At 38.5% G+C, this 26,558-nt stretch overlaps 2 protein-coding genes across 2 annotated transcripts in view; both read left to right on the forward strand.

The window, feature by feature from the left end:
- Positions 1-26,558, forward strand: part of Abi3bp (ABI family member 3 binding protein) — a 206,391-nt gene that overhangs the window by 149,978 nt on the left and 29,855 nt on the right. The window contains 6 exon segments of the mRNA XM_076943023.1: positions 13,966-14,037; positions 16,475-16,549; positions 17,473-17,484; positions 21,199-21,239; positions 22,805-22,910; positions 25,786-25,851. Of these exon segments, the coding sequence (XP_076799138.1) occupies positions 13,966-14,037; positions 16,475-16,549; positions 17,473-17,484; positions 21,199-21,239; positions 22,805-22,910; positions 25,786-25,851 (372 nt within the window).
- LOC143444069 (uncharacterized) lies at positions 262-12,679 on the forward strand. Its single transcript, XM_076943022.1, has 11 exons — positions 262-327; positions 1,055-1,141; positions 2,298-2,357; positions 3,138-3,221; positions 4,111-4,167; positions 5,172-5,231; positions 6,124-6,204; positions 7,813-7,887; positions 9,243-9,299; positions 9,968-10,033; positions 10,547-12,679. The coding sequence occupies exons 2-11, from the start codon at positions 1,108-1,110 to the stop codon at positions 10,597-10,599; spliced, it is 627 nt and encodes a 208-aa protein (XP_076799137.1). The 5' UTR covers positions 262-327; positions 1,055-1,107; the 3' UTR covers positions 10,600-12,679.

Raw genomic sequence — 26,558 nt, forward strand, 5'->3', positions numbered from 1 at the left:
ATATCCTGTTGACTACTATGCTTGCTTATATCTCCTCCTCCTCTTTTTTCCTCTCCTGTCTTCTAGTCAGAGCCAGGTAGTTAACAAACTGAGTCCATAACCATCTCACAAAAGTTTAGCACACTCTTAAAAAGCATTCCTTTAGATAAAAATTAAGTACATTCTTTCCCTTGGGACAGCTGGCATTCTAGTTATATGCAGTATATGTAACTGTTCTAACTCAATATGCATTTTTAAATCTCTTTGGCTTGTTGTTGTTTTTGGCCAGTTCCTGCTGTATCCTGGAACCTGTCACTCTTAGACCTGAGGTCCAAGTAACAACACTAGGTAATATTGCTAAGCTATTTTGTAACAAGTCTTCTTGTCATAGCAAGAGTCTCTTCTTAACTTCAGGTGGCAGCTGGGTGGGTCTTTGCAGCCATCCACTTATATTCATCGAAAATTATGAAGAGTTTCTAATTGTCTGCTTTTAAGATATTATACATGAAACTCCTTTGGGCCATTTATCTGCCATATTACCTACTGAAGTTGTGTCCTGTTTTGTGTTTTGTTTGAAGGACACTTTTGCTGCAGCTATGTTTCAAACATGTCTCAAGTCTCAGGCACACAGAGAAGACATTAACAACTTCTTGGTGTCCAAAGGGCCCGTATTTACATTAGACTTTTTTTCTGTTGGTATAATATTTTGTTGTTTTGTTTATATTTGATAAGTTTTTATTTTGATAATTATATAGAGAATATATCATATATTTTAAAGATTCAATTATGCATTGTGAATTATAGATAGTAGAAATGCACACTATCCATTCAAATTTAGGAACTGTTCCTATCTATTTTGGTTCTGGCCATGCCATCTTATGAAACTTAGATAACAATTACTAGCCTTTATTTCTATAATTAAATAGTAATTTTTCTTCATAAAATTTTGTATGATTGAAAAAAAAACTAGATGGTGAACATGTGAGAACAAGCAAGCTATCATCTTTTCACCTTCCATCACTTCCTGACTCATAAATAATAAAATGCAAAGTAATCCAATAATTTCTTCCTTTAGATTCCAAAAAATCACACAGAAAAAAGCAACGGTTACATCCCAAACCAAAGCCTATGCCAAGTCCTGAAGTACCTGAGTCTAAGCCAGGTAAAGCATATGCACTCGGTTTAAACAGCCTCTGCAGTGCGACCTAGCAGGGCTGTGGGGGGATTGTCTGAGTGACTGAGAACCTCCAGTGTTTCCCAAATAGAGCAAAGATACAATTCTGTGTGGGAGGGATGGAAGTACCTACATTGTTCAATGTCAAACAAACAATGTTGTGAGGGAAGTCTGTGGGCAATTGGATACCCATTGCTTCCTGTGTGCAACCTTCTCAATAACCACACATCTTAGTAACTTCCTTTATCTCCTAAAAATAAAGTTATTTTGGTGATAATCTTATTCGGTTCGTATAAAAAAGCATTATTAAATGCCTTCCACCTCTTCCTTATCCCACTAACACTTTTGAGTGAAATAGATGTGGAAGCTATATTTTGATTTTTGCAACACAGAGTGGAAACCTTTATAAATATAGTTGAAGATGGTACAGGAAGGATCTGTACACGAGCATGATGAATTTTGGGGGTGTAAACAAAAAGCCTTAGGTAAATAAGTATTTGGAGCCAGGGACTAGAGATTAAAAAAGGAGCAGAGTCTTAAGGTCATACTAGAGCCTTGATGAGTAGAAGAGAGGAAGGGAAGGAAATGTGAAGGAAGGGAAGTGAATGACATTAGTGAGAGGAGTCTTTGTTGCATTGCTATGGATGAGCTCTCCCTTCAAGGCTGTAGTAATCCTCTATGTATCTCAGAGCATATGCATATCCTCTTGGACATGCGTATCAAGGTCTTAGGAATGTGGTAGGGCAGTGCAGTGGAGGATTGGGCTTGCAGACATCACAACCTCTTTATTTTTTATGCTCTCATGAGAGCATACTCCTTCTTTCGTCTGTGATGAAGCAACCATACCAGTTTCATCATGCCGATGCCTCAGTCTCTTACCTAATCTGAGCTCTACGCAATGCCTCCACAGTCTACTCTAGGTCCTTCAGTAGATGAGAAGTGAACAACAACAAAATAGCTACCTGACATAGGGACGATGGAGTTTTAAGAAGCCAACTGCTTACTTTTCGCAGATTAATGGTTTTTAAACGTGTCGTGTTGTTATAGAAACTGTTCTATGCTAGGAAGATTCATAATGAAGAAAAGATGTTATTTTTCAATTATATAGAACAATCATTTGGTTTATTTTAATGCCTCTGCTTAGTTCCTTCAAGAGAACGTGAACCTGCGACACTCAGAACTGAGACTTGGGTGACAACAAAAGGTATTAACACACTGTGATTCTGGCTGTGTCCTTTCTCTTGCCATTACCAAACTCACACCATCAATGTCATACTCCTGTTGGTGACACCATAGTTCTCTTTGCCATTCTATGAAAATCTTCATTCTGAAAAATACTGAAAACAATGTCTCCTCAAAGAAACTGCCTCTTGTGGGACCCACCATAAATCTAACTCATATCTGTCAGACTTGTAACCACATGGAATCATCCGGTCACTGTGGGTTGCTCTGGGGAATGTAACTCACAAAAGCAGTTTTTACAGTTTTAACCATTTCTATACTGCCGAGGAGTTTCCTTAAAGATCTGAAATTCTTCTCTTTATTTAACCATTCCTTCACTTTTACCATGTGACATTTGTTCTTTGCTTGGCATTTCAGTTAGTTATGTGTGCTTTCACAAACTTTCAAAAAAATTCCTGATCAGTCATCACTGCCACCACCATGTTTTAGCAGGGGTTCTCGGCATTTTTGTGTAAGAGTGCTTCTCCCTATGTGTGTCCAGTCTCAAGTTTTCTGAGTATCTCAGTTGGGTTGTCCTTGAACTAGCATTCTTCCTATCAAAATCTCTCAAGTGTTGGGACTACAGGTGTGTGCCACTATTCCTGGCTCCCTAACTATTTCATTCCAATAGGCCTTTGAGTTAAAAAGCTGAAAAATTGAACTGCCTAAAATATGAGAAAATCTAATGTTTTACTAAACTTGGCACCTGCCCCATAGCTTTTGAACTACAAACTTTGTAATAATGAAGATTTTCTTTCCTCAGCTCCTAAAACACCAAAACGAACCCGTCATCCACGCCCCAAACCTCAAACCACACCACCTACTGAGGCTCCTCTAACTAAACCTGGTAAATTGAGTTTCTCAGCACATGGGGTACTTATAGAAGCTCTGGGGAAACCCTAAGGAAGGCCAATGGTAGATGGGTGTGCTTGTGTGAGTGAAAGTGCTGCATGGCCTACTCAGGCCTCCACTGCTGTCTGTAGAAGGAAAAACATTGGGGTCATGTATGGCAGCTGTTTGCTTATGATCTCTGAATAAGTATCATCTCTATTACCACATACCTTTTTTTTGTACCACTGATTAAATTATATTCTTCTCTGTTAATGGAAGTTCTTGATTGAAAGAATTCAGAGGTTTGGATCTGATCCACAAAGCATTAATGATCTGCCTATCCATCTATTACTCTACTTTTGTAACGAGAACAGAGAGCTAGCTGTCCACTCAGTACCACACTTATTAAATGTCCCCTTTCCTGGTTTGCTGAGTACCCTTGTCACACATGAGATCTCAGCCCAACCTTACTGATGAGTTCTCAGAGTGCATTTGGTTCCCTTGCCTTACTCTTGGCTGGATCTCATACAGAAAAACTCTTGTACTCCTGCATATTTACACATGTTATTTTCTTAAAGCTCCTATACAAAAGTCCAAGTTGTATCTGTGGGGCTTTGGTAAATGTCTAAAATTTCTCAAACAGTCTTCAGTAGTGCTTAGAATGAGATTTTCCATGTACATAAAGGAATATCACCTTAACTCTATTAAGAGCTTTATCAGAACGTATAGCAGTAACCAAGTACTTCCTAAAGAAATGTTTACCAGGGCACAATATGACCAAATCATCAAGTAACAAGAATTAAATTGGAGACAGTTTCTTAAACTCGTTCCTTACTTATTCCAGTAAGCATATACTGTTGTCTTACTGACCTTTTATATGTGTTTATTTTATTGTTTTTAATTAGTTGCTGCTACAGATCTTGAACCCAGTGCTCTTAGCACCGACGTGCCTGCGACCGTGGGTAATAAGAATGTGTGTCTTTCCGATCTTAGTGCTTTTCCTGCCATACCATCATATCACCACTTCTGCATCCTAGGACCATTCCATCACCATCCTCTGTCATCACTCCATTAGATTTTTTTATCTTAAAATTATCCTCAGTTCTATGCCAAGTTATTTGTTGAATTCGTGAGCACCATGCATGAACTAACTTCAGGACACCAAACCACCATGTAACTCACTGCTCAACACTGTGACATGTGCATTTTTAAAGGGTGCTGACTAAGACTGTGTTTTCATGTGAATCCCCCGTCTGTCATGTTTGTGCTATATATCCGTCGACAATTGCAAAAATATGCTTCTTTACTCAGAATGCTTTTTGGTGAACTAGAACCTTTGTGATAAAATGGAGCAATAGTTTTGGTTTGTTTTTTTTTTTTAAGTATGATTGCAGTAAGTTGTCAAACTTAAAGATGCATGCTCTTGAAGGTGTTCCAACACTGTTTCCATGATAGACACTCCTTTTCTAGAAGGTTCAGCAGTCTTTTAAAATCAAGGACTACTTTTCTGATGGGGATATTTTGTCAGTTTGTCCTTCATACTTTTCAACAAATAAACTTTTAATTTGTATAATTTTTTTAAACAGTAGGCAAATAAAACCTCTACGTAGCTATCTCATGAGTTTCTATAGAAGCTCAAGGAGACCAATAAAGCTTTTGTTAGTGTATTCAGAAAGGCATCTGTTGTGAGACATAAAAAATGTGGACAGCATAATTCAACAGTAGTGGGGGCAGTCAGTCAAATGTCTAGAAGAGCATCTAGTGTACTGTGACATAGTTAGTTCTGTACCGTGCCTTCTTGCAAGTCTACGCCATGACATAGTGAGCACCCATCCACGGTCTAGCCGAATGTGGAAGAAACAAATGTCTCCATCCTATTAGTTTTGAGGCTAAAGATATTCTCAAAATTAGCCTAAACATGAAGGTTTAATTTGTCTTTGGTTGATTTTCCTCCTTTTCTGTCCAGTTCTTGCTACAGCCCTTGTACCTGTCACTCTTAGGACCAAGGCTCCCAAGTCAACATTAGGTAATGGTATCATGCTCTGGAATGCTGTTTTCACACATTCTATTCTTGTTTTCATGTGCACTCCATCTTCATCCTAACTTTATTGTCATCTGCTTTATTAGATTGTCTTGTCGTGTGCTGCTGGTCATCCTCATATACTACCGCTTCTTGAGATTATTAAGGGTTCTTAAAGTTACCTCTTTTAAAAGCTACCCACAGACCTAGAATACTACTATGCTTGTGATCTTTATTAAATGTGTCGTGTATTTTTGTCTAAATATCGCTTCCATCTAAAGCTGAATTGCAAACTCAGCTAGTAGTGTCTATATCTTACCAAGACAGAGTAAAATTAGAAAACAAAAAAAAAAAAAAACATGGCACAATGGATCCTTGGGAACGCTGAAAACTTCCAGTGTCAACCTAAGATCCTGCCACATGGAATTTAGTTTAAGCATCATTTGACACTGGGAGACTTACAGCTCTCTTCATTTATTGACTTAATTTTATATTTTAGGTTTCTTTCTTAAGAATCTTTGGTGATAGTCAAAGGTAGTTGATATATCTAGGCTGGGTATTAGGTTACACTTCTGATTGAGCATTACCAAACTTATAAAGCCTTTGATTAACATTTTAAAAAAGTATAGAAAAGCAAAAAGAAAAAGGGGGCATGGGATAGGGGTTTTCTGGGGGGGGAAAGGGGATGGTATCTTGAAATGTAAATAAAATATCCAATAAAATAATAATAATAATAATAAAAAGAATCTTTGGTGATTTAAAAAAACTAACAAAATAGGAGAAAAATATCTTAATCCAAAGCACACATATCCCAAATTTCAAAGAAAGATACCTTCACCCCAGCCTTTTTGTTTCCAAAACCAAAAGCATGAAATTAATAGAAAGTTTCTTCCTTCAGCTCCTAAAGTACAGCGGACACGCCGTCCACGTCCCAGACCTAAAACCACAGCAAGTACTGGTGTGTCTGAGTCCATGTTGGGTAAATGTGGAATACCTGGGTTAAGGGCTGGTAGCAATCCGTTCATATGGGTCCCAAAGTAATACCCACAATGGGAAGCTCCTGCTATTTAAGTAAACTAAGCCACTGGGTCCCGTTGACAGCTGCTCCTCCTCAGAGCTAGAACTTCCCATAAGAGCAGGGCTTACGGGAAATTTGTTCCTAATTCCCCAAGTAACTTGGTTTCGATCAAGTTCTCTTTAAAGATGAGTTGATGGCAGAACCCATATTAGTCATTCATGGTTATGAATTGCTATATTAGCATTGAACATAAGATCTGTTAATTAGCCTTGGTTACATAAGCAGATAATTATTTTCAACTTCCAAGAAAAACAATATACTACTTCCATATATACCTTTCATACATACTACCTTAGGAAATTTCCAAAGCCATCTTCTATATTAGTTATAGCCAGAGAACCAGGTACCTAGGAATCTTTCGTGTGGACAAAGTTAAGAAATATATAGCCAAGCTCAAAGTGATTGTCACTGTTTTCCAATAACTATTTTAGCTACTGTGACCAGAATTTCAGAAAGTAACTATTTGCTTCCTGTTAGTTCTAGAATTTAAAAACATGTTTGTCGTTTGAAACTCATGTTGTGAAGAAAAATTTAAAGGGATTTGTGGGTATTCACTTTCGCTGTGTTCATCTGTTGCTTTTTAATTAGTTTTTTTTTAGTTTAGGGCTTTGAACTTGATAATCACAGTACTTGGTTCCCCAGAAACTGGGTAATGATTTTTGTGACATTCTGTGAGTACTCATTCTATCTGCTAGTATGTCAGTGTTGCTCATGCCTCAGAAGACTGTGGTTAGGATGCCATCTCATACTTTGTAGTCAGTCATGGAAAATCAAGTGTCACCTAGCTGCTATTTAATCATCCCTCCTTGGAGCCACAGAAAGATATCAGTATGCCATGAAATTCTCTTTTAAAAAGCCACAGATCCGTATTGTTGTTCCTCTCTTTAGTGGCTAGATCTATAGAGCTACAATAATTTAGAGACATATTCCTCTTAGCAACTTATTTTCCATAAAATCAGTGTGCTCTACTTATTACCCTATTTTAACTCATGTGATACCCTATCATCAACAAAATAAGTTGTGCACCAAAAGCCCCTGGCTCCCACATCACTGATGAGTTCCTTCAGGAGTTACTGATGGCTCTTTCTCTTTACTAAGTAGTGACCTCGCTGGGTATCTATGACTATTAATATTTATTACTTCAATTAGCACACGAATGTTGTGGCTTGAGTTTCTAAGGGAAACCCTTAGTGATGCTCGTAAAAATGAATACTTTCCTTGCAAGGAGGATGCCTTTAAATCAGGAACTAGCAATTTTTAGTCTGTGAAGGGTTAGATAGTAAAGGTTTCAGAGTTTGCAGGCCACTCAGTCTTAATCACAACTACTTACATATATACATTGTAGGTTAGTGTGTGAATAGGCCCTGCATCACTTTGGTCCATGCTCCAATTAGACTTTGGTTTTCATACCATTTTCATATTTTACCTGACATAAAATATTGGTCATTTTTTCCATCACCTAATTTGTTTCTAAACATTCACAGGCTAACTTAAGTCCTTTTGTTCCAGCTCCTACTGAAATGCAAACTCTTGTTTTGAAACCAGTGACCTCGCCAAGCCTAGAAATTACACAAAGTCAATCCGGTAAATTGATTTATCTTTCTGGTTGTACCAAGAGCTTCAGAAACATACTATAATCCCCCCTGGTAGGGGAAAATTTTCCCCGCAAGTTGGGAGGAGCTAAGGTGAGAGGAGTAAGGAGAGGAGGAGGAGAAAGAAGAGGAGGAAGAGAGGGAGAGAAATGGAAGAGCCATGGATGGCCATGCTTGTATCAAGAGCAGTCCAGGGTAACAACTTATATCAAGGTTAGATATTGGGACACATCTCTAATTATGTGAGCATCTTGTTAATTGAGCATTATCAAACATACAAAGCCTTTGATTAATCTTTAAGCATTAGAGTCTCATTTCTACAGGGTACTGCGTGGATGGCAGGATAGATTGGGCTCAGCTCAGCCCAGTGGAGACAGTGTGGAAGATTGGCCATCTCCCATGCTGGCATCTCATGGGTGGCAAGGCTGGTGTCTCTGGCCACCTGAGTTGGCGGCCTGAGCCGGGCAGTGGCAAGAACACACTGACGCTGCTCGTGACCTCAGGGCTAGCCTAGTCATGAACATGGCAGCTCCGTAACTACAAGCCAGATCAGGTGCCAATATAAATACTACCATCAACACACCCCATGTTGTCTGTTCAAATATAAAAACTTCTTTTTTCCATGGTTGTATATTGATATAAATTAGTAATACTTTATCCTCTACTATTCTACTGTATACAAAATATCTACTTTTGTTTCATTGAGTTTGCTCTGTATCTTTTGGAGAATGAGAACGTCACAGGTTAGGCAGTCAGCAAACCTCTGAGGACTGGCTGTACTTCTTAATTCCATCCACAGTGAAACAGATGTGGCTCTGTTAAGCAGTATGCTAAATATTTGCTGAGCCACCTAAAATAATGCTGATCCCTTTGTAACCACTGAAAAATGAGAACGTTATTTTAATAAAGATTCTTTTACTTTCCTTAACTAGAGAGAACCTTTTAAAAACATACTGCCTTTCAAATTCAAACAGAATTTAATGTCAGTATTAGGAATACTGCTGCTGTTCTCTAGCGCTTAGATTTGCAAAACTTGAATTCCATGTTTCAGCATAGGACTATAATTTCTTTGTAACATCTTTTAGTTAGATGAGATTACAGTTTGGTACTTCTGTTGAAGTGTGTTTAAGATGTGTTTATTGATGGTAGCCAAAACAATTATGCTGTGGATTTGACTAAGTTATGAGAACTTCCTTAAGTACTCATGCTAATGAAATGAATTTTATCACAACTAGGCAACTGGATCATTTACCAGGTAGTCAACACTCCTCTGAATAGTTTGTTTAATCTACTTGATGTTTACAACAACAAATTCTTGACCAGTTGTACCCTTGTTTCCTTTGCTAGTTTCTGATGACCTGGAATTGGTTGCATTTAGTACTGAGTCACCACAGAAGACAATAGGTAAAAATGTTCTCAGTGGAAAGTCAAGAATATGTGCTTCTTCATCTCATTGCATAATGCATCATTGGATGTTGTCATGCTTGGGCCACTTCATGACATTTCATAGCAACCTGCTCCTTGTGTTGTCTCTGTGTCTATCCAATGGGTCTTGAGAGCCACCATGCATATGGAAACTCATGCTAGCTACAGTCTGCTATATTACAATGCGAGTGTCATAGTTTCGTCTCAGTTAATGAAATTCATAATTTAAAATTTTGATTACTTTTTGTGTATGTACACATGTATTTGTACACATGTGTATATGAAATTTGTCATCTTCAGGTCATTTTTAGGCTTTCACTTCAATGTTTCCAAAGGACTCATAACTTTTTTTCCTTACTAAATACTCATGCAAAAATACATAAGGAAGTAAAATTACCTATTCTATTCCAGGTAATAACTGCTGTAATGGACCCTGATTGTCATTTGTGTGTGCATGTGTATCTGTCTTTCTGTTTCCCACACAGCAAGCTTCTTTAGCTAGCTTCATTTTTACTCTACTCAATTGCAACTATTTTCATAATCTAGAAAAGTAACCTATGTTTTCACCTAAATTCAGGGTTCCATGATAACTGACTTTGCCCTACCCACCACTAACCTGCCATTTCTTGTGTCTTCCCCAACACCAGCTGAAACAGATTATGTAGATACCACCACCAAAGAACCTCTCAGGCCAGAAGAGCCAAGAACAGAAGGTGGTAAAGGTTTTATGCTATGATTAACTAACTCATTCTGCTATCCAGGTCATACTTAACTGAAAAGATTTGAAGAGCTATAGATCCACTTCCAATCCATCTATATGGGTCTACTTATACCCCAGTACTAGGAATCAAGCTAGAGAGTCACATTTACTTTGCATGTGGTTTAGTAATGAACTATATACACCAACAGCTCTAGTACTCTGGGATTCTTAAAACGAATGTGATAGGTGATGTCCTCTGAGGAAAAAAATATGTCCTATTCATCTGTTAGTATATAAAGATCAAGACATAATAACATTTGAAAGTCAGTTGTTGATAAAGTATGAATATCAGTGGTTTAATACTCTTAAATATGACTTCTTTCTTTTTGTCCTATCTAAAATATGTTGTTTTGTCTGTAAAATTAAGATGAAAATTCTTGAGAATGAAGTTGCAAATACTCAAGAAACACCTGTGGAGCTGAACATCTTATAGTTTGTAAACTCATTCCCCTTTGTTTTGATACAGCTATGGATTCTCTTACACATGTGTCTGAGCTCCCCGAGGTCCACACTAGGTAATGGCATCCTCAACAGCACACACTGTGTGTTCTCTGTCTTCATTGTGTCGTCCCCTGAGAGTCTCGGGATTGTCTTCATTGTGAATTCATGTGGCAACATCCTTTCACCGTTGTGAATTTTCCTCCTTATGTGTCTCTATTCGTAGTCGTTTTCCAGAGATGTCTTTTCACAGTTAGTATCAGTGATCTTGGTCTCTGACTGTTCTTATGTCAACCAAACTGTTGATTATAAAATATAGCATTTTTCCAAATAATTCACTCACTGCCATTGGAACTATTTGACTGAGGGTCATAATCCACTTGTATTCTCTGATCTAGAGATGTGTTTTCCATTATTTATTATACTTTCCAGTCTTTTTTATTGTGTAGATCTAACATGTTGGTTCTTGTTCTCTGTCATCTAAGTGAAAGTCAATACCTCTTAACTGGCCTGTGCTGTAATTTTAAAGTTATCTCTTTTCCTTCATAGTTCTCATTCAAGCATTGGTAAAGATTCTTGAAATAATGATAATGTTTATCTCAAAATTATTTTGCCATCTGAAGTCTTTCCTTTTTAAATAGAGTGAGTTATGAAGAAACGTATTTTTTTCTTCCTATTTCAACTTTCCTGTAATTTAACCATTCTCTTACTTTTGAAGTCTGTTTATCCTGACTGTTGTCTGTAATCTGAGTGTGCCTAACATTATAGTAACCTCACATAATTTCCTTCAGTTACCATAGAAACATCACCTCTGTCTTCCCAAACTATAATCCTACCCAGACCAGATGAGCCTCAGACTGAAACTGGTAAATACACTTTTTTTTTTTTTTTTTTTTGCATTTTGTATATGAGGTGAGTGTTTGCAAAATGACAACATGGGCTGTACGTGAGAAGCCCTGCCTATCGTTCTTCTCAGCCGCTGATGGGTGAGCCCACCTTTTCAATGTACCGTCTCTCTATCTATCATCAGTAATCCTTCTTGAATGTCAATGTATAAACCTTTAACACAGTGCTGAAAAAGTACATCTCCACTACTCTTCAAGTTTTTTGAGTCCAGAAAATAGGAATGTTTAGGAAAAAGATCATATATATTCTATTCTATTTTAAAGTACACATGTAAATTTATTTGGATTACTCTGTCTTCTTCGCTAGCCTTATAATTGTAAAGTATTTTGAGGTAGCTGACTCATGTATGAAATTATACAATACTGACAGAAACAGATTTTGCTGTATAATCCACATTATGGGGCACTGACCAGTCCTCATGCCATTATTTAGAGGTCTGTCTACTACCCACTTCTCCTTTCAGCAGCCTGGAGTTTCACTCTATACTCTCCCCTGGTATTAGAGAATAGCAATTAAACTATGTTAGCCATAAAGTTTTCCAGGATAGCGAAGTTTGATCCTATTGAGAACAAATCACCTTCATGGATAACACAATTTCTGTAGTACCCATGGTTTTCCATGGAATAGGAGTTAGCCATACATAGGCCCAAGCTTCTGTTCTGGTTATCAGTAAACTATTTTACACCAGGTGTGGTGTTCCTGTCTGTAACCCCAGCATTCTATCAGTCTCAGAAAGATTGCTGAGCTCAAGGCTGGCCTCAGCTGCATAGTGAGATACTATCTCATATACCTTTTTCAAAAACAAAACAAAACAAAACAAAAACAAAAACCTCTTTTATAAGGTTCTATTTCCAGGGGAGATAAGTTATTAATTTTGATGAGTATATTCTAAAACACTTATTAAATAATGTTGTCTAGTAAATGATAGTTTAACTTTTTACCCAAATTCTACATTGACTACATAAACAGAATGTATGTCATATCAGTTAAAACTACCATTGCCAAAAAAAATTCTCTCAGTAACCTATTAACATATTATTGGGTATCTAATTATATATACTACCTGTGGTTTTTTTTTTTTTCTTTTTGTTTTTGTTTTAGAACAAGATCTTGCCATGTAGACCAGGCTGACCCAGAGTTCATGCTTCTCTTGCTTCAACATCCCTAGTAAGGGGATCCCAGGCATATAGCCCATGTCTGCCCGATTGTCATGGATGACATTTCCTGGAATTGCTTTCTGAACATGCCTTTGTCTTCACATTTCACATGTTTTTTTGTGTTTTTTGTTTTTTTTTTGTTTTGTTTTGTTTTTTTTTTTTTTGTTTTTTGGTTTTTTTTTTTTTTTTTTTTTTTTTTTTTTTTGCCTTGGGAAAACAAATAGTACATTAATTGGGACCTCGGCAGGAAAGGGGGCTGAACCATGACATCAGTAAGAAGGTCAAATCATTCAATTTAGGATTAGAATGCTTCTTAAATATCATTCCAGTTTGGATGGCAAATGTATCTGTTGACCCCAGCCAGCAAAATGGTGCTCTAAACCACTGGGTTAGTCAGCCAAAATAACCACATGTGTATCTTGGTATTTGTCTCTTTACAGCTAGAGAAGAGCCATGAAATCACTGGTACCTTGTATATCTCCATTTATTATCAGGAGAAAGCCACTCTGAAGCCTGCCCTGAGGATCATGTGCACTTCCAGTATCTAACAACTCATTTTTAGTGAATGTTTCTTGAAGGTTCTGAAATGACATAATATTGACAGCACTTTATTGCTTCTTATTGAGCTTCCAATATCGAATAATTCTTATTTTCAGCAGGATTGTCTTAAGCTGTCTGAAGCCGTGTGGCACTGGGGATGCATTTTATATGTTCTGATCTCATTATTTCCGTTTTCCTGAAGGTGATGTTCTCAGAGGCTGCAGCCATGGACCTGACAATTCCTTTCCTTTGTTGGGATAAACTTTTAATTTATCACTGAAGAAAACAAACTATTTTTATGCTAATTGTGCTCCATAGCCTTCCCTAGAGTCTCTCCAGTGAAGGAATAATGCGCTGCAGAAAAAGCCCATTTCGTGTTCAATTTTTTCTTATTCCCACACAACCAATAAATTGTGCTTTGGCTTAGTAAAATTAATTTTTCTATTAGACTTGCTATTTGAATTATTCTATTTGAATTTTTGTCATAGTAATTTATTTAGAAAGGTGGCTTTGTATTTAAAGAATGCATCTGCATACTCATGATGACGTATAGTTAGTAACAAGAGGACTTTGTTTTTAACCAATTTAAAAAGTATCTGAAGCGGACATTCCATAATACCAACAGTTCTCTTTTGCAAGCTGAATACTGGAGGTGTGTTTAATCTACCTCTTTTATCCTGTACCTTTAATCTCCCTCTTCTTTGTAGCTCGGGAGATTACTGACAGCAATTATTGACTTTATTTATCTTCAGTCACTCAGCAAATACCTTTGAGTTTCTAGAAAGGACTCTAGTTTTCAAAGGGTCAAGGGCTCCAAAGCTGTGAACCTATGTCTTTTCTTTAGCTCCGGGCAGACAACCAGCGCGCCTCCCCAAGCTCAAAACACCACACTCAAGAATGCCAGCAAAAGAGCCAGGTAAACTACAAAGCATTTGCTTTAACTTCTTTTTAGTTTATTTGTTTTTTTTTTTTTCATATTTGGAATATCTTTATTATGTAATAAAATGTGTTATGTGTCAATTAAATTTTTTCATTTATTTATTCACTGTACATCTGGATCACAGCACCCCCTCCCTCCTCTCATCCTTGCTCCATCCTCACACTAACACCCCTTCCTCTTCTCCTCAGAAAATTAGAGGCCCTCCATGGGTACCACCCACCCTTGCCACATCAAGTCCCAGCCAGGACTAAGGGAATCTTCTCCCACTGAGGTCACACAAGGCAGCCCAACTAGGGAAAAGGGATCCAAAGACAAGCAACAGGGTCAGAGACAACCCCATTCCCACTACACCCCCCATTCCATTTGTTGAGGGATCCACATGAATACTGAGCTACACAATCTGCTACATAAGTGTATGAGTCTATGCTGTTTGGCTGGTGGTTCAGTCTCCGTGAGCCCCCATGGGCCCAGGTTAGTTGACTCTATAGGTCTTCTTAGGGTGTCCATGACACTTCTAGCTCCCTCAGTCCTTCCCCAACTCTTCCACAAGACTCTGAGCTCTGCCTAGTGTTTGGCTATTGGTCTGTCCATCTGTTTCTATTAGCTGCTAGATGAAGACTCTCAGAAGACAGTTAGGCTAGGCTCCTGTCTACAAGCATAGGGTGTCAGGGATGGATTTTTTCTCCCATGGGATATCAAATTGGTCTCAATTGAGCCAGCCATTTGTTGTCCATTCCCTCAATCTTTGCCTCCATCTTTATCCCTGCACCTCTTGTAGGCAGGATAATTTTGGGTCAAAGGTTTTGTGAGTGGGTTAGTGTCCCTCTCCCTGCTCTGAAAGTCCGGCCTGATGTGGCCACTTCAGTCTCCATATCCCCTGCTGGTAGGAGCTCATCTAGAGTCACCCATAGAGTCCAGGAGCCTCCCCAGTCCCAGGTCTCTGGTTTATTCCACAGATTCACCCCCACCTAATCTGTTCTCTCTCCTAGTTCTTCCCCTTCTCTTTCACTCTAGTTGCTTCCACTACCTCCCCTTCCTCCAGTTCCCTCTCTCCATCCACTCCCAATGTCTATTATTTTCTCCTTCTGAGTGAGATTCAAGTATCCTCCCTTGGGCCGTCCTTATTACTTTGTTTGGGCTGTGGATTATAGCATGGTTATCCTGTACTTTATGGCTAATATCCACATATCAATAAGTATATACTATGGTTGTCCTTTGGGGTATGCATTACCTCACTCAGGATTATAATTTTTTCTAGTTCCATCCATTTGCCTGCAAATTCATGATGTTCTGGCTTTTAATAATGAGTAGTAGTCCACTGTGTAAATGAACCCACATTTTCTTTATCCATTCTTCAGTTGAGGGTAACATCTCGGTTGTTCCAGTTTGGGGCTATTACAAATAAAGCTGCTATGAACATAGTTGAGCATAGTCGTCATTGTAGTATGGTGGAGTGTCCTTTAGTTATACGCCCAAGAGTGGTGATCTGGGGTCTTCAGGTAGAGCTATTCCTATTTTCTGAGAAAACCATCAAATTAATTTCCAAAGTAGTGTTACAAACCTGGTTAGTGAGTTAGTTTCTTAGTTCCAGCAAAATTGAGTTTTAGCCATAATCAAATAAGGCACTCTTCCTGGGTAACTCAAATGATTTATGTTATATTTATTTTTAGATTTAATCAGAAAGCACATAATATTTGTTCAGATAGAATGCCAAGACAGGCTTTCTTAGAAGAGTCACTCCCTCCTCCCCTATAATTTCAGGCTATGCTCCTGACATTCTGCGGCCGCAGAATGAGCTTCCTCGGTGTCAGATATATAAGACCGTGGGGAATGTAAAGAAACTTAGGGCAGTACAGTTATCACATTATGCATGGGCCACATTTGGTTCTCACACTCACCCTGTAGGACAGGGTTATTTCCAGTTAAACATAAGAACAAAGTGAAATCTGACCCAAAGTACTGAGTATCAAAAGCCTAGATCTGACCACAGTGATCATGTCTGGCCCTTGGAATCTACTGAACTCTCAGCTCTGGAACTTAATGAGATCCTGTCATCAAACTCAAGTCAAGCAAGCATATCTAGAAAGGAGAATGAAGCCCTATATTATTTTGTCTCCTTGACATGAAGATTAAAAACAAACAAAACACTGAAAAACTCTGTATCTAACGACTTGTCAAACATGATTTTCAGACTTCATTTTTCAAAAATGAGGAATTTTCATGCCTGGTCTATGATACACTTGTATTCCTTTTTTTTTTTTTTTTTTTTTTTTTTTTTTTTTTTTGTCAGTTTCTGTTGCTGCGTCGTGTTTTAATTACAGTTCAAGCTTATCCCTCGCCAGGCCTGTTGTGTTAGCATGACTAAGAAACAAGTAATCCCAATGACTCACACAACCTGAGTTCTCTCTTTCAGTTCCTAAGGGATCCCTGCATACTACTTCAAAGCCCAAAATGCCACCAAGTCCTGAAGTGGCAGACACTACATCTGGTAAAATATCTTATGCTGTGTTAACCTGAATTATACTGTGCTGTCCCTCCACACATGCACTAAATGCAAAGACTGAGGCATATGAGATTAATTGAATTGTACCTGTATGTACAGTCTTGTGGTTTTTATTTTTATAGATCCTTCAAAAATTCTAGTTTCACATGTACTAAAACTGTTATTACAATAAAAGGCAGAGAGAATTATACCAAGGACAGAATTTTTTTTTCTAGAATCAAAGATTGTGTTTGTTTTATTGTGGTGAGTTTTGTTAGAGTGGTGGATTTGAATAATTTTATAGGGGAAGGAACTCATTGAAAGAGAAGTAAAACCAATGAGAAAAACTATAGGATAAAAATGGCTGACTATATCTCAGTAGTAGAACATTTGCTGACGTGCCTACAGTTCTAGGATCAGCCCACAGTACTGAAAAAAAAAAAGTAAAGCTACCTACTTTGTCTGCTCGTGATACAATCTCAGTGCTTGGGAGCTGTAGTCAAAAGGATCAGAAATTCTAAGTCAGCCTCAGCTACATGGAAAGTTTGGGACCAGCCTGGGCTACATGGAGCCCTATGTCAAAAACAAGTTAATTAGGATAGGACTAAATAATGGAAGCTACTATGCCTTAGAGGGATGGAAGCAGGTGGGCCAGGTAGCACAAGGAAAGCAAAGGTAGAATCCTCCAAGTGGGACATTTGCTCCCTCTCATGCTCGTAGTAAGGAGAGCCCACATAGTCTACATGTTTCATGGTTCTAAGGGAGGCGATCTGGTTGCAGCCGATGGGTGGGGTCAACCCTCTTAAAGGCCATAATATACCAATTTTCTCCATAGCGTTTTGATTTTTCTCACTGAACTCCAGTGACGCATTCATGTTCATGCATGTGCATTTTACAATTGTCCCCACTTGACACTTCCTACTCAGAAGTGCCTCTTGATAGTTAACTTTTCTTTAGAGTGACCCAATTTACCTAAAAAGGTGGCTAACATGATTGATTGGACAGTTGGCATTAATTAATATAAATTGGTCAAGGTAATTATATATAGTAATGATATACTAATGGTAGGTAAATACAAGGAAATCAAAATTGCCTCTCAAACAAATTATGTTGATGAGAAGCCCTCAGCATAGAGGGCATATTTAGGGATTCTAATCGTATTCGATTTAATATGCAGGTGAGAGCTACAAAGGGAGAAATTCTGACTTGCTTAGAGCAGCAGTTGAGCAAGAAGGGAACATGATTCATAGGCTTTTGCTGGGCGTTATTCAGCTGCTTTCTGTTCCACTGATTTCACCTGCACTAAAAAGTTTGCTCTGCAGTTTATTAAATCACCACTTCATGCTAAAAAGGGAGGTGCCAGCATTAGCAGCTGAGATCCACATTAGCCCCTTGCAAACTCTGCAGGGAGCTGAAGCAGCAGCCACTGATGTGTTTTGGAGTATGGCTGGTTTGTGAGTAGCACATCTTTCCCTTGTCCCTTCCTTAATCCCAGTTCTATTGTGTCTAGCCAGAACTGTAATCAATAGACATCTATACACAGCATTCTTCTTAGCATCTTCATGGCCTTTGCAGAGCTAAATCAAAGCACCTTTCCCTTCAGCCTCCAAGAAAACATTTAGTTTGATTTAAAGTTGAAAACGAACTCCCTGAAACAGCAAGTGGAAAGGGGAAAAGTTTGGTATTGTGGTGGATTTTCTTCAACTTTATGAACTACTGATCTTTTCCTATATTAAAATTAATTAATAATTAATTGTTAATAATTAATATTTCCTATATTACTTCATTGAATTATTAATTAATTGATTTAAAAACATGAGACTTTCACATTCCTCTAGGTTTTTTTTTTTCTTTAAACATATAAGCATTCTGATCAGGCTGGCCTGGAACTCATAGAGATCGTCTTGCCTCTGCCTCCCAAGATGCTGGCATTAAAGGCGTGTGCCACTATGCCTGGTTTGAGTAGTCTTTATTCTACTAATTGTGTTCCAAATTCCAGAATTGTAATGAGCCAGTATTATTCTAGAGTAAGAGCCAATGTGTCATGTGAATTAAGCCATCCATCTTTCCCCAATCAAAACAGGGAAAGTCCACTCTAGACAACCTATTTTAAGTTGTACTCGGCTGCTTTAAATGTATGAAGGTTTCATTATCATCATTGTGAAGCAGAGTTCCTGCCTAAATCCTAATTTTTAAAGCTTCCAGTAGGATACAATGAAATGACACTACCTATCAAAGAGACAGTGGTGTCTTGCAAATCCTCAGTGTGAAAGGGAAGCTTAGCATTAAGAAAGTAGGCCTAGGCAGGTCCTCTCTATAGGGGTGCCCTGCCAGGGTTAAGGTTTTGGCTTGACAATCTGATACGATAAACAAGATACCATTCTGTTTTTTTCCCCCAGTAAAAAGACAGTCGTAGCCAATCTATTTCATTTTGTTAACAAAGAACACAAGTGATTAAACTCCATTGAGTTTTTACTGTGAGCTGGTCTATTGTTTAGCTGAAATTATCTTAATATTCTTGTGTTAGGTATGTATAATACCAGATACACTAGAAGCCATGCCCCTAAGGCAGACAGAAGTAGGTAGTAGTGTGGGTTTGTCTAGCATTTATTCTGTAGATCACAATCATAAACGTCACACACAGCTTCCTCTAATGGCTAGCCAGTTCCGTTGGCTTTATTTTTTTTTCCCATAGTAACTTTTCAGGGCCACTTGCAATGAAGTTTTGTTCCCCCTCTTAGGTACTCGAGTTTTTTATCTCTTGTCTTAGTCTGTGAACCATCTATCCATTTATCTGATTTAATGTATTTTCTACTGCTATCTGAGTTATTTCGAGTGTCAAATGGCAGCTAACACTTGAGCTCAAATATTTTCTTTTTGAAAGTTTTGAAAACAACAACCTTAAGGAAAAACTAATTCCCTGTGTCTAGATTATCCATTTCCTTTTCTTTCTGTTTTTTCTTCTCTCTCTCCCCCACTCCCTCTCTGTTATTTTTTAAGTGCATCTTCAACATCAATTATGACCAATTTTACATTTGTTCACTGTAACCAGACCCTCCTCCAGGAAGGCATAGTTTCCGTTTTGAGAGAATGGCTGTTCTTTCTAAGCTTTGCTCTTCAGCCTTTGCATCCTTCATGCTTTAGGGATTTACATCTAAAGACTATGTTCACTCCAGTAGTATGCAGCCTTTTATAATCTTTCTCTTCAGCGCCAAAAGATGAACGACTTTCCCATGAGCAGATCTCGAGGTCTCTCCACCAGTGAAACTGGTAAAAAGGAAAAAAAATATTTGATCTTCCTAGTTGGAAATATATACTCAATTTTTTAAAATCCTGATGTAATTATATGAATAAAGGGACATGATACAGAAAACTGTGTTATAAAATATGTTTCCTTATAGGAAGTTCAATCATATAATCCTGTTTAAAGTTTTTCCTGGTTAAGATAGGAAGACTACATAATAGGTTTCATTTGCTCTGGAAATGCTTTTACTGAAAAGGAGATCATGCTGAAATTATAAACTTAATATTAGCTGAGATAACTGTTTTACACTCTTTTGTGGGTTTTTTGCTTGTTGTTTGTTTTTGTTGTTTTTATCAAAAAGTAAATGGTTGCCCATTTGATTGGTGTTTTCCTCAAATGATGGGGTGATTGGTGAAGGAGATAAAGATATAGCTGACTAAGTTCCTTGACTAGAATCTAGTAGTGCTTTCTCATATTTATTATGGTTTTTAGTGAATAGTCAAGCTTTGAAGTAACTGTATCCTATATAGAAAAGCGATGATTTGACCTGTAGCAATTCTCACAAGTGTTCTTTGGTTTACTTTGGCATAGTTCTGCTTCCTGTCACTTTAGAGTTGAGCCACCAAAGACAACGATAGGTAATGTTTTCTCATATAACCAACCAGCTTACTTACTTTCTCTGAGATCATCAAGATTCAGGTCTTTCTCAAGTGATCACTAATTGAAAATCACCTCTTCTCAGTTTCATTTCATGATGGCATTCTCCCTGTGGCTACTTTTCCAATAAAGAGAAGCATGGTTTCCATACTGAAAGGTTTTACTTTGGAGACCAGCCCAGGGAGGCTCATTACAAGCTTGCCCGTATCTACCTCACTTATCTCCATGATTCCACTTTCCTAGTCCCCATCTAGTTAATTAACTCATGCTGGTTTAATGGTTCTCAGCTGTGATGCTGCAACACATTAGCATATGTGAAACCTTGATTAATGATGCCAGAATTAATATTGATCAAAATGTCAAAGTGCCAGTGCTTGGTAGAGCAGTCTCTCCAAAAGGGTTGTCTAAACAGTTTTTAACTTTTGGCTTTGAGGTGGGGGTAGAGAGTCCAGAGCTACAATCAGAAAACCAGGAAGGTGGAACACATTCCATCTTGGCCAGGTCTCCTCTACAGTGGAAAACCAGAATGCCATTTATTGTGCCTCCTGGTAGAAAACAGTTAAGAACCATCACACTAGCATTCCACTGTCTTTCTCCCAAAGAGGTTGAGCACGCTAACTTTCTTCACCATTCAGGGAGATGTTTTCTCTTTTATATTCAATGAAGGTGTCTTCTGCTGTACCATTCTGGTTGATTGCTGGCTCTGACTTAATAACTTACCAACTTAGTACTTTCTTTTTGCAGCACCTTAGAGACACGGGCATTCCTCTCATACCTGTGATTTCACCAAGGATAGTCAAGAGGAGCTACAAACCACCATGGTAAATTGTGTTGTTTTGCTCCACCAGGGACCTAATCATTAAGGATTGCCCTTAAAGTAACAGGCTCACGTCACTCAGCTTTTACATTGCATGATTTCTCATTAAAGAAGAATGTCTCAAGCAGCTTGGCAGTCAGGCTCCAAGCACAGTCAGTTTCCTGAATGCAAACTAGTTTGTATGGGAAGTGCTCAGGCGTTTTCCTTGCCATCATTCCTCAAATGGTACAACAAGCAACTACTTCCGTAACATTTTCATCCGTTTGCACTTCAAGTAATCTAGAGAGGATTTAAGATAATAACAGGACACCCACAGAACTTATAGGTTGCCTGCAGAAAGATGATGGGTCAGACAAGAAAGAGGTTGATATGATCTGTTGCTTTTGAAGAATTCCACATAAATATGGCCAAACTGTGGAAATCATTTGCCAGGTCCTGATTGAAAAACTGATGGAAAGTCCCGAGCTCACAATTATTGGCTCTTCAGCCCTTTCTCTGTGCATCCTGCAGAGTTGTTTGACTCAGTGGCTTTATTTTCCTCTCTTATTCTTTTTTAAGTAAACCCATCATTGTGTGTTGTGTGCATAACTCCTAACACATGCATAACTGACCATATATCTAAATGAAGGTTATTTGGACGAGACTTGAAATGGGATGAGCAAACAAACCCTAACGATTAACAATACATATCATTCTAGCTATGTCTGCCAAGTCATAAAATGGTACAAGTTAAAAAAGTTACTTTACAAAGTTACTGCCAAGTAGACTAATCAATCTAATTTTCACTTCCTGTCTTGTCTTGTTTTACTTTTTGAATGCTTCTTGTTTACTGAAGAAAGAACCATCATCTCACGGCCATCATAAACCTCTTCCCAGAATTTGGATCATGAGAACAAACTGTGTCAGGCAAAAACGAGGGCAATAGTACTACCTAACTGGCAATCCCCTTGAAGGTGGAAGAATAAGCAATAGCATCTACCTTGTCATTATGATGTAATGATTTCAAGATAACATGAAGATGGTACTTAACTTGCCAAGATAAATATGCCTGAATATCAGTAAACATACATTTTTATTTTGACACATAGAAAACAAAGGATTATTTTCTTCTTCTATGGATAAAAATAAACATCTTTTCACATGACTGTTTATTGTTCTATATATAAATTGTGGAGTAGGGAGAGACAAATGACAAAAACATTTAAGGTTTTTCAAGGCATTATCAGGGCATCCAGGATAGTAACCTTGTAAAATGGCTATCTCAGGCCTTTCGCTCAGTGGAAGGACACTTGCCTAGAGTGTATATTGCCCTGTGTTCAGTCTCCAGGGCTGTAACACCAAAAAGCAGAGCTAAAGGATTCTGAACTTAAAGCTGCCTTGGGAGTCCTTTTAATAATCAGTAAAACAATAATATATGACAGCAAAGATAAGTCATTGACATACTCATTCACTTTCGGTTGCTATGAAGGATTGAGAACGTCTTGAGCTATCTGTTCATTCTTTGCTTTGCCCTTGTTATATTCATGAAGATGGCTGTTTAAAGCACAGCATCCTACTGTGTTTTTCCCTAGAAGAAACAGAGCGGTCTACCCAAGAACTCTTCACGACTAAGATACCACGAGCAACTGAATTGGCAAAGACAACTCAGGGTAATGCTGTCCCTCCACTCTTGGAGGGAAGGTTTTCCTTATTTTCCTTTACTCAAGAAATTTTGCTTTCAGATGATGTTTCCTCACTGGAATGAACTACGCGATTGATTTCATATTAACGATGAAGGACCTCAGGCGAACTGAATGCCATTTGTATACACAGCTTCTTTGGTTGTTGCTTCAGATGTACTGTTGGATGCAGGATGCTGAGATCTAATTTTTAAAGTCTCTAGGGCTTTTTTTTTGGGGGGGGGTTGTTTTGTTTGCCTCGCTGAACCTTCCTGAGCCTGATTTTCATATCCGATAAATAAGGAAGACCTCCTCCATCTTCCTACTTTGCCTTCCCTTCTCAATCTCCCTTTACCAGCTTCATCCATTGATGACACACAATCAGCTCTGTATGGCTACAACCCTCCCTGGCTTTGGCATTTTCTTCTCTTTTTGAAAATCACATTACTGTCTTGAATGGCAGCAGCATCCTCATGCTTAAACGATACACCTCTTCAACAAAATGGTCTTAGCAGGGTTGTACAACGCACTATCATTTTTTTCTTGTGTCCAGATAGCTCTTAGCTTGAGGGTGCTCTGCTATTCTAAGTTGATGCTTTCCTGCATTTGTCTCAAAACTTCTGTTTAGGCACACTCAGGATGCAGTTGCATGGAATTTCAAATAATAACTAGGAAGGAAGCCATCTTCGGGGAAAAGAGGGGCGCCCATAAACGGGTGCCTTCCATTAGGTCTGATTGGAAGTAGAGAGGAGCAGCTTTGATGAAGACAAGCTGTGTGCTATCAGGACCCTCTTGATGAGCTGGGCCTGAGCTGGGGTTTGTTTAATGCCAGTCCTCAGATTAGTACCAATGGAAAGACTAGAGACAAAGACGAAATCATGCCTCCCGCTGTTGCGTTCTGACCGCGTGTGTACCACTGATGCGTGAGACTGTGGAATCGCAAACCCTCAGCAGGTAGTCCTAGGGCCACAACGGAACCTGCTACTCGATTCAGCCACATATTTTCTCTGTGGCAACATGCTTCCACTTCTACTGAGACAATTCCCACACAAAGTGCTGCATCTTATGCTCATTTCTCTCTGCCTTCCACTTTTGTTTCTACGTGTATTTATTTTATCTGCACACAGGGCCGATAAGAGAGTATCTGTGACCCGCAAAAACTTATAGCATGCTGTTTACATGGTTACGTAGTCAGGAAGCTCTGCTGCCTTTCTTTTTAGGTGTAAAGTTAGAGCCATTTTCTCAAGGGCATGTGCTGTAGGATGCTGAGTTGTCTGAGTACCTCGGCCTAAAGTTCGATTTTATTCCAGCTCTTTAAGTTCTTCCTAGAAAAACAAAACAAACAAACAAACAAACAAAAAAACCACAGAACAAAAGCTCTCAAATCCTGGTGTATCAATGGCACAGGGCTAGGTATTTCTGCACCCTGTTCTAATCTCCTTCCTGTGAGAAGTTGGAAGATTTGTGTGTTGTCTATGACAAGGAAAAGAAGAACTAGGAGCCTTTTAAGTTCTCTTCAGCAAAAGCAATCAAAAGCTCCAAGGGATTTACGTGAAAAGCAGAACTGGGTTAAAATGACTGGCACTTTTACCGTTCTCAAAGAAAAACCTAAGGGAACCGTTTGCAAAACATCCCGAGGCATTTTTTTTTGCCTTGTAGGCATTAAGGCTTTCTGACAGCAGTGCTTGTGCTCACTGTGGTTAGTACCCGTGGGAGGGCCCCAGGAAGGCCCTTGGAGGATCTCAGTCTGCCTCTGCTGTTGGCCTGCCGTATGGCAAAATCCTGCTCATCAAAGCCTTCGCACTGGAAGCTTCTAAGCGACAGCTATGGCGTGAGCTATTTCACAGGTGGTATTTTTTTTAAGCCTGCCAGGCAAAACAGTGCTGATTTATGGTTAATAAATATCCACTCAAGATGTGAGCAAAACCATTAAATGATGTAACGTTTGTATAGTTTACAAGAAAAACTTTTTTTTCCCCTGTCTATAGCTAAAGTATTACCAAGAGACTTGGTGGCAAGAATACATGGGGGTCTGCAGTGCGATCTCAGCAGTTGATAGATTCCAGGAGCAGCACATGCATTAAGTCCTCAGGAAGCAAAATAGTTCTGTATCTTCTCCCAAACCTGCCTGCAATGGTCACTATGTCTTCATTCAGCAAGGCTTTGTTTATACCCCTTCACGGGCAGGCGCCAGGTACTAGAGGTAGCATGTTAGTTTTAGGATCCCTTGTTCACTTTTCCTTGACAGGTGGGACACCAGGAGTGTTTTCTTTCAAGCCTCTGTGTAGCAATTACAGACAGTGACTACTTAACTAATTTCAGAATTCATAAGCAAAGGCGCTTGATAAAGACCACATGATATTATTTTTCTTAGCTATCTAATTTTTCCTTTATCTTTTTCCCCTTTAATCCTTAAGATTACTTTCTTTGAAAAAATGTTCAATAGGATAGTAGTTCCTTATGGAGAAGGCTGGCTGGCTGGGTAGGTGGCTGGCTGGGTAGGTGGCTGGCTGGGTAGGTGGCTGGCTGGGTAGATGGATGGCTAGGTTATTATGTATTTATCATGTTAAACAGCCACTTGATAAAATTAAAACTTTTGGCAAGCATATACTAAATAATTGATTCTTAATATTACAAATGACCTACCTCATTCTGTAAACTTTTGCCTTCCAGCCACGAGTATTTTTCATTTGTTTTATATCCCTTCTGCATGATCTAGGTAATAAGTAACTGACAGTTTCAGAATGTTTTATTTTTATGTGAAGTGTCCTTGTTATTGGTCCCTAGGGTAACTAAGGTCAATTGGCTGGCCTTTCAAGTACTAGTTAATGGGTATATATTATATAAAGTCTGTCTTCTATTTCAGCACCACACAGATTACACACGGCTCCTGTGAGGCCCAGAATACCTGACAGGCCACATGGCAGGCCTGGTAAGAAAGCTTTTCTTTCTCTGATGACCTATACAATCAGCAGGCTGGGGAAGCTACAGAGGAGAAAAAGCCAAATTTCCCAAAGGTGGAAGTGTTAGGAGAGCAGGGATCTGGGTCATGTACTATTAAGTTGAAATAAAAGGAACACGGACATCTTGGTCCTTGTGGGTAATAGAAGGGCTTAATTCATTGACATGATAAAACCTAGAGGTTTTTTTATGGATGTCAATTAAGATTCAGAGACCTCTGTGGAACTGAACAAGTATAAAAATTTTTGAATGAGGTTTATTCATAAATTGCACACACCTAAATTTTTTTGTGACAATTTCAAGTGTTTTTTTTTTTTTTTCTTTGCTTCAGAAAAACAAATAGCCTCATCCTAGTCAGGGGTGATAGTGGAGCTTTTAGTTTCATAGAGAATAGTTTTTCTTGATATCTTCTGTCATCAAAAGAAACATTTCTCATCTCTAAAAAAATTAAATAAATAAAAGACATGATTTATCCTGGAGCCAAAATTCTGAGTGACCATAACCCAGGAAAATACATTCCAGTCTTCTTTGTTGGAATATTATCTTTGTGAAATACTTTCATGTATGTTTTATAGTAACAGAACAAAGAAAGTTGTAAATCAGGACATTTCAAAACAAATTAGTAGGCATATTTGAGGGGCAAAACAGAGTACAGGAAGCTGGGGAATCTCTCCTGCA

This window comes from Arvicanthis niloticus, chromosome 12 (genome assembly GCF_011762505.2).
Source record: "Arvicanthis niloticus isolate mArvNil1 chromosome 12, mArvNil1.pat.X, whole genome shotgun sequence".
Taxonomy (NCBI): Eukaryota; Metazoa; Chordata; class Mammalia; order Rodentia; family Muridae; genus Arvicanthis; species Arvicanthis niloticus.

Bases quoted from the DNA above. Each gene is read 5' to 3' on its own strand.
- LOC143444069 (XM_076943022.1), top strand. From the start codon at position 1,108: ATGCCAAGTCCTGAAGTACCTGAGTCTAAGCCAG. The intron at 1,142-2,297 runs GTAAAGCATATG...GCCTCTGCTTAG, and splicing joins AGTACCTGAGTCTAAGCCAG to TTCCTTCAAGAGAACGTGAA. The intron at 4,168-5,171 runs GTAATAAGAATG...TTTTCTGTCCAG, and splicing joins CGACGTGCCTGCGACCGTGG to TTCTTGCTACAGCCCTTGTA.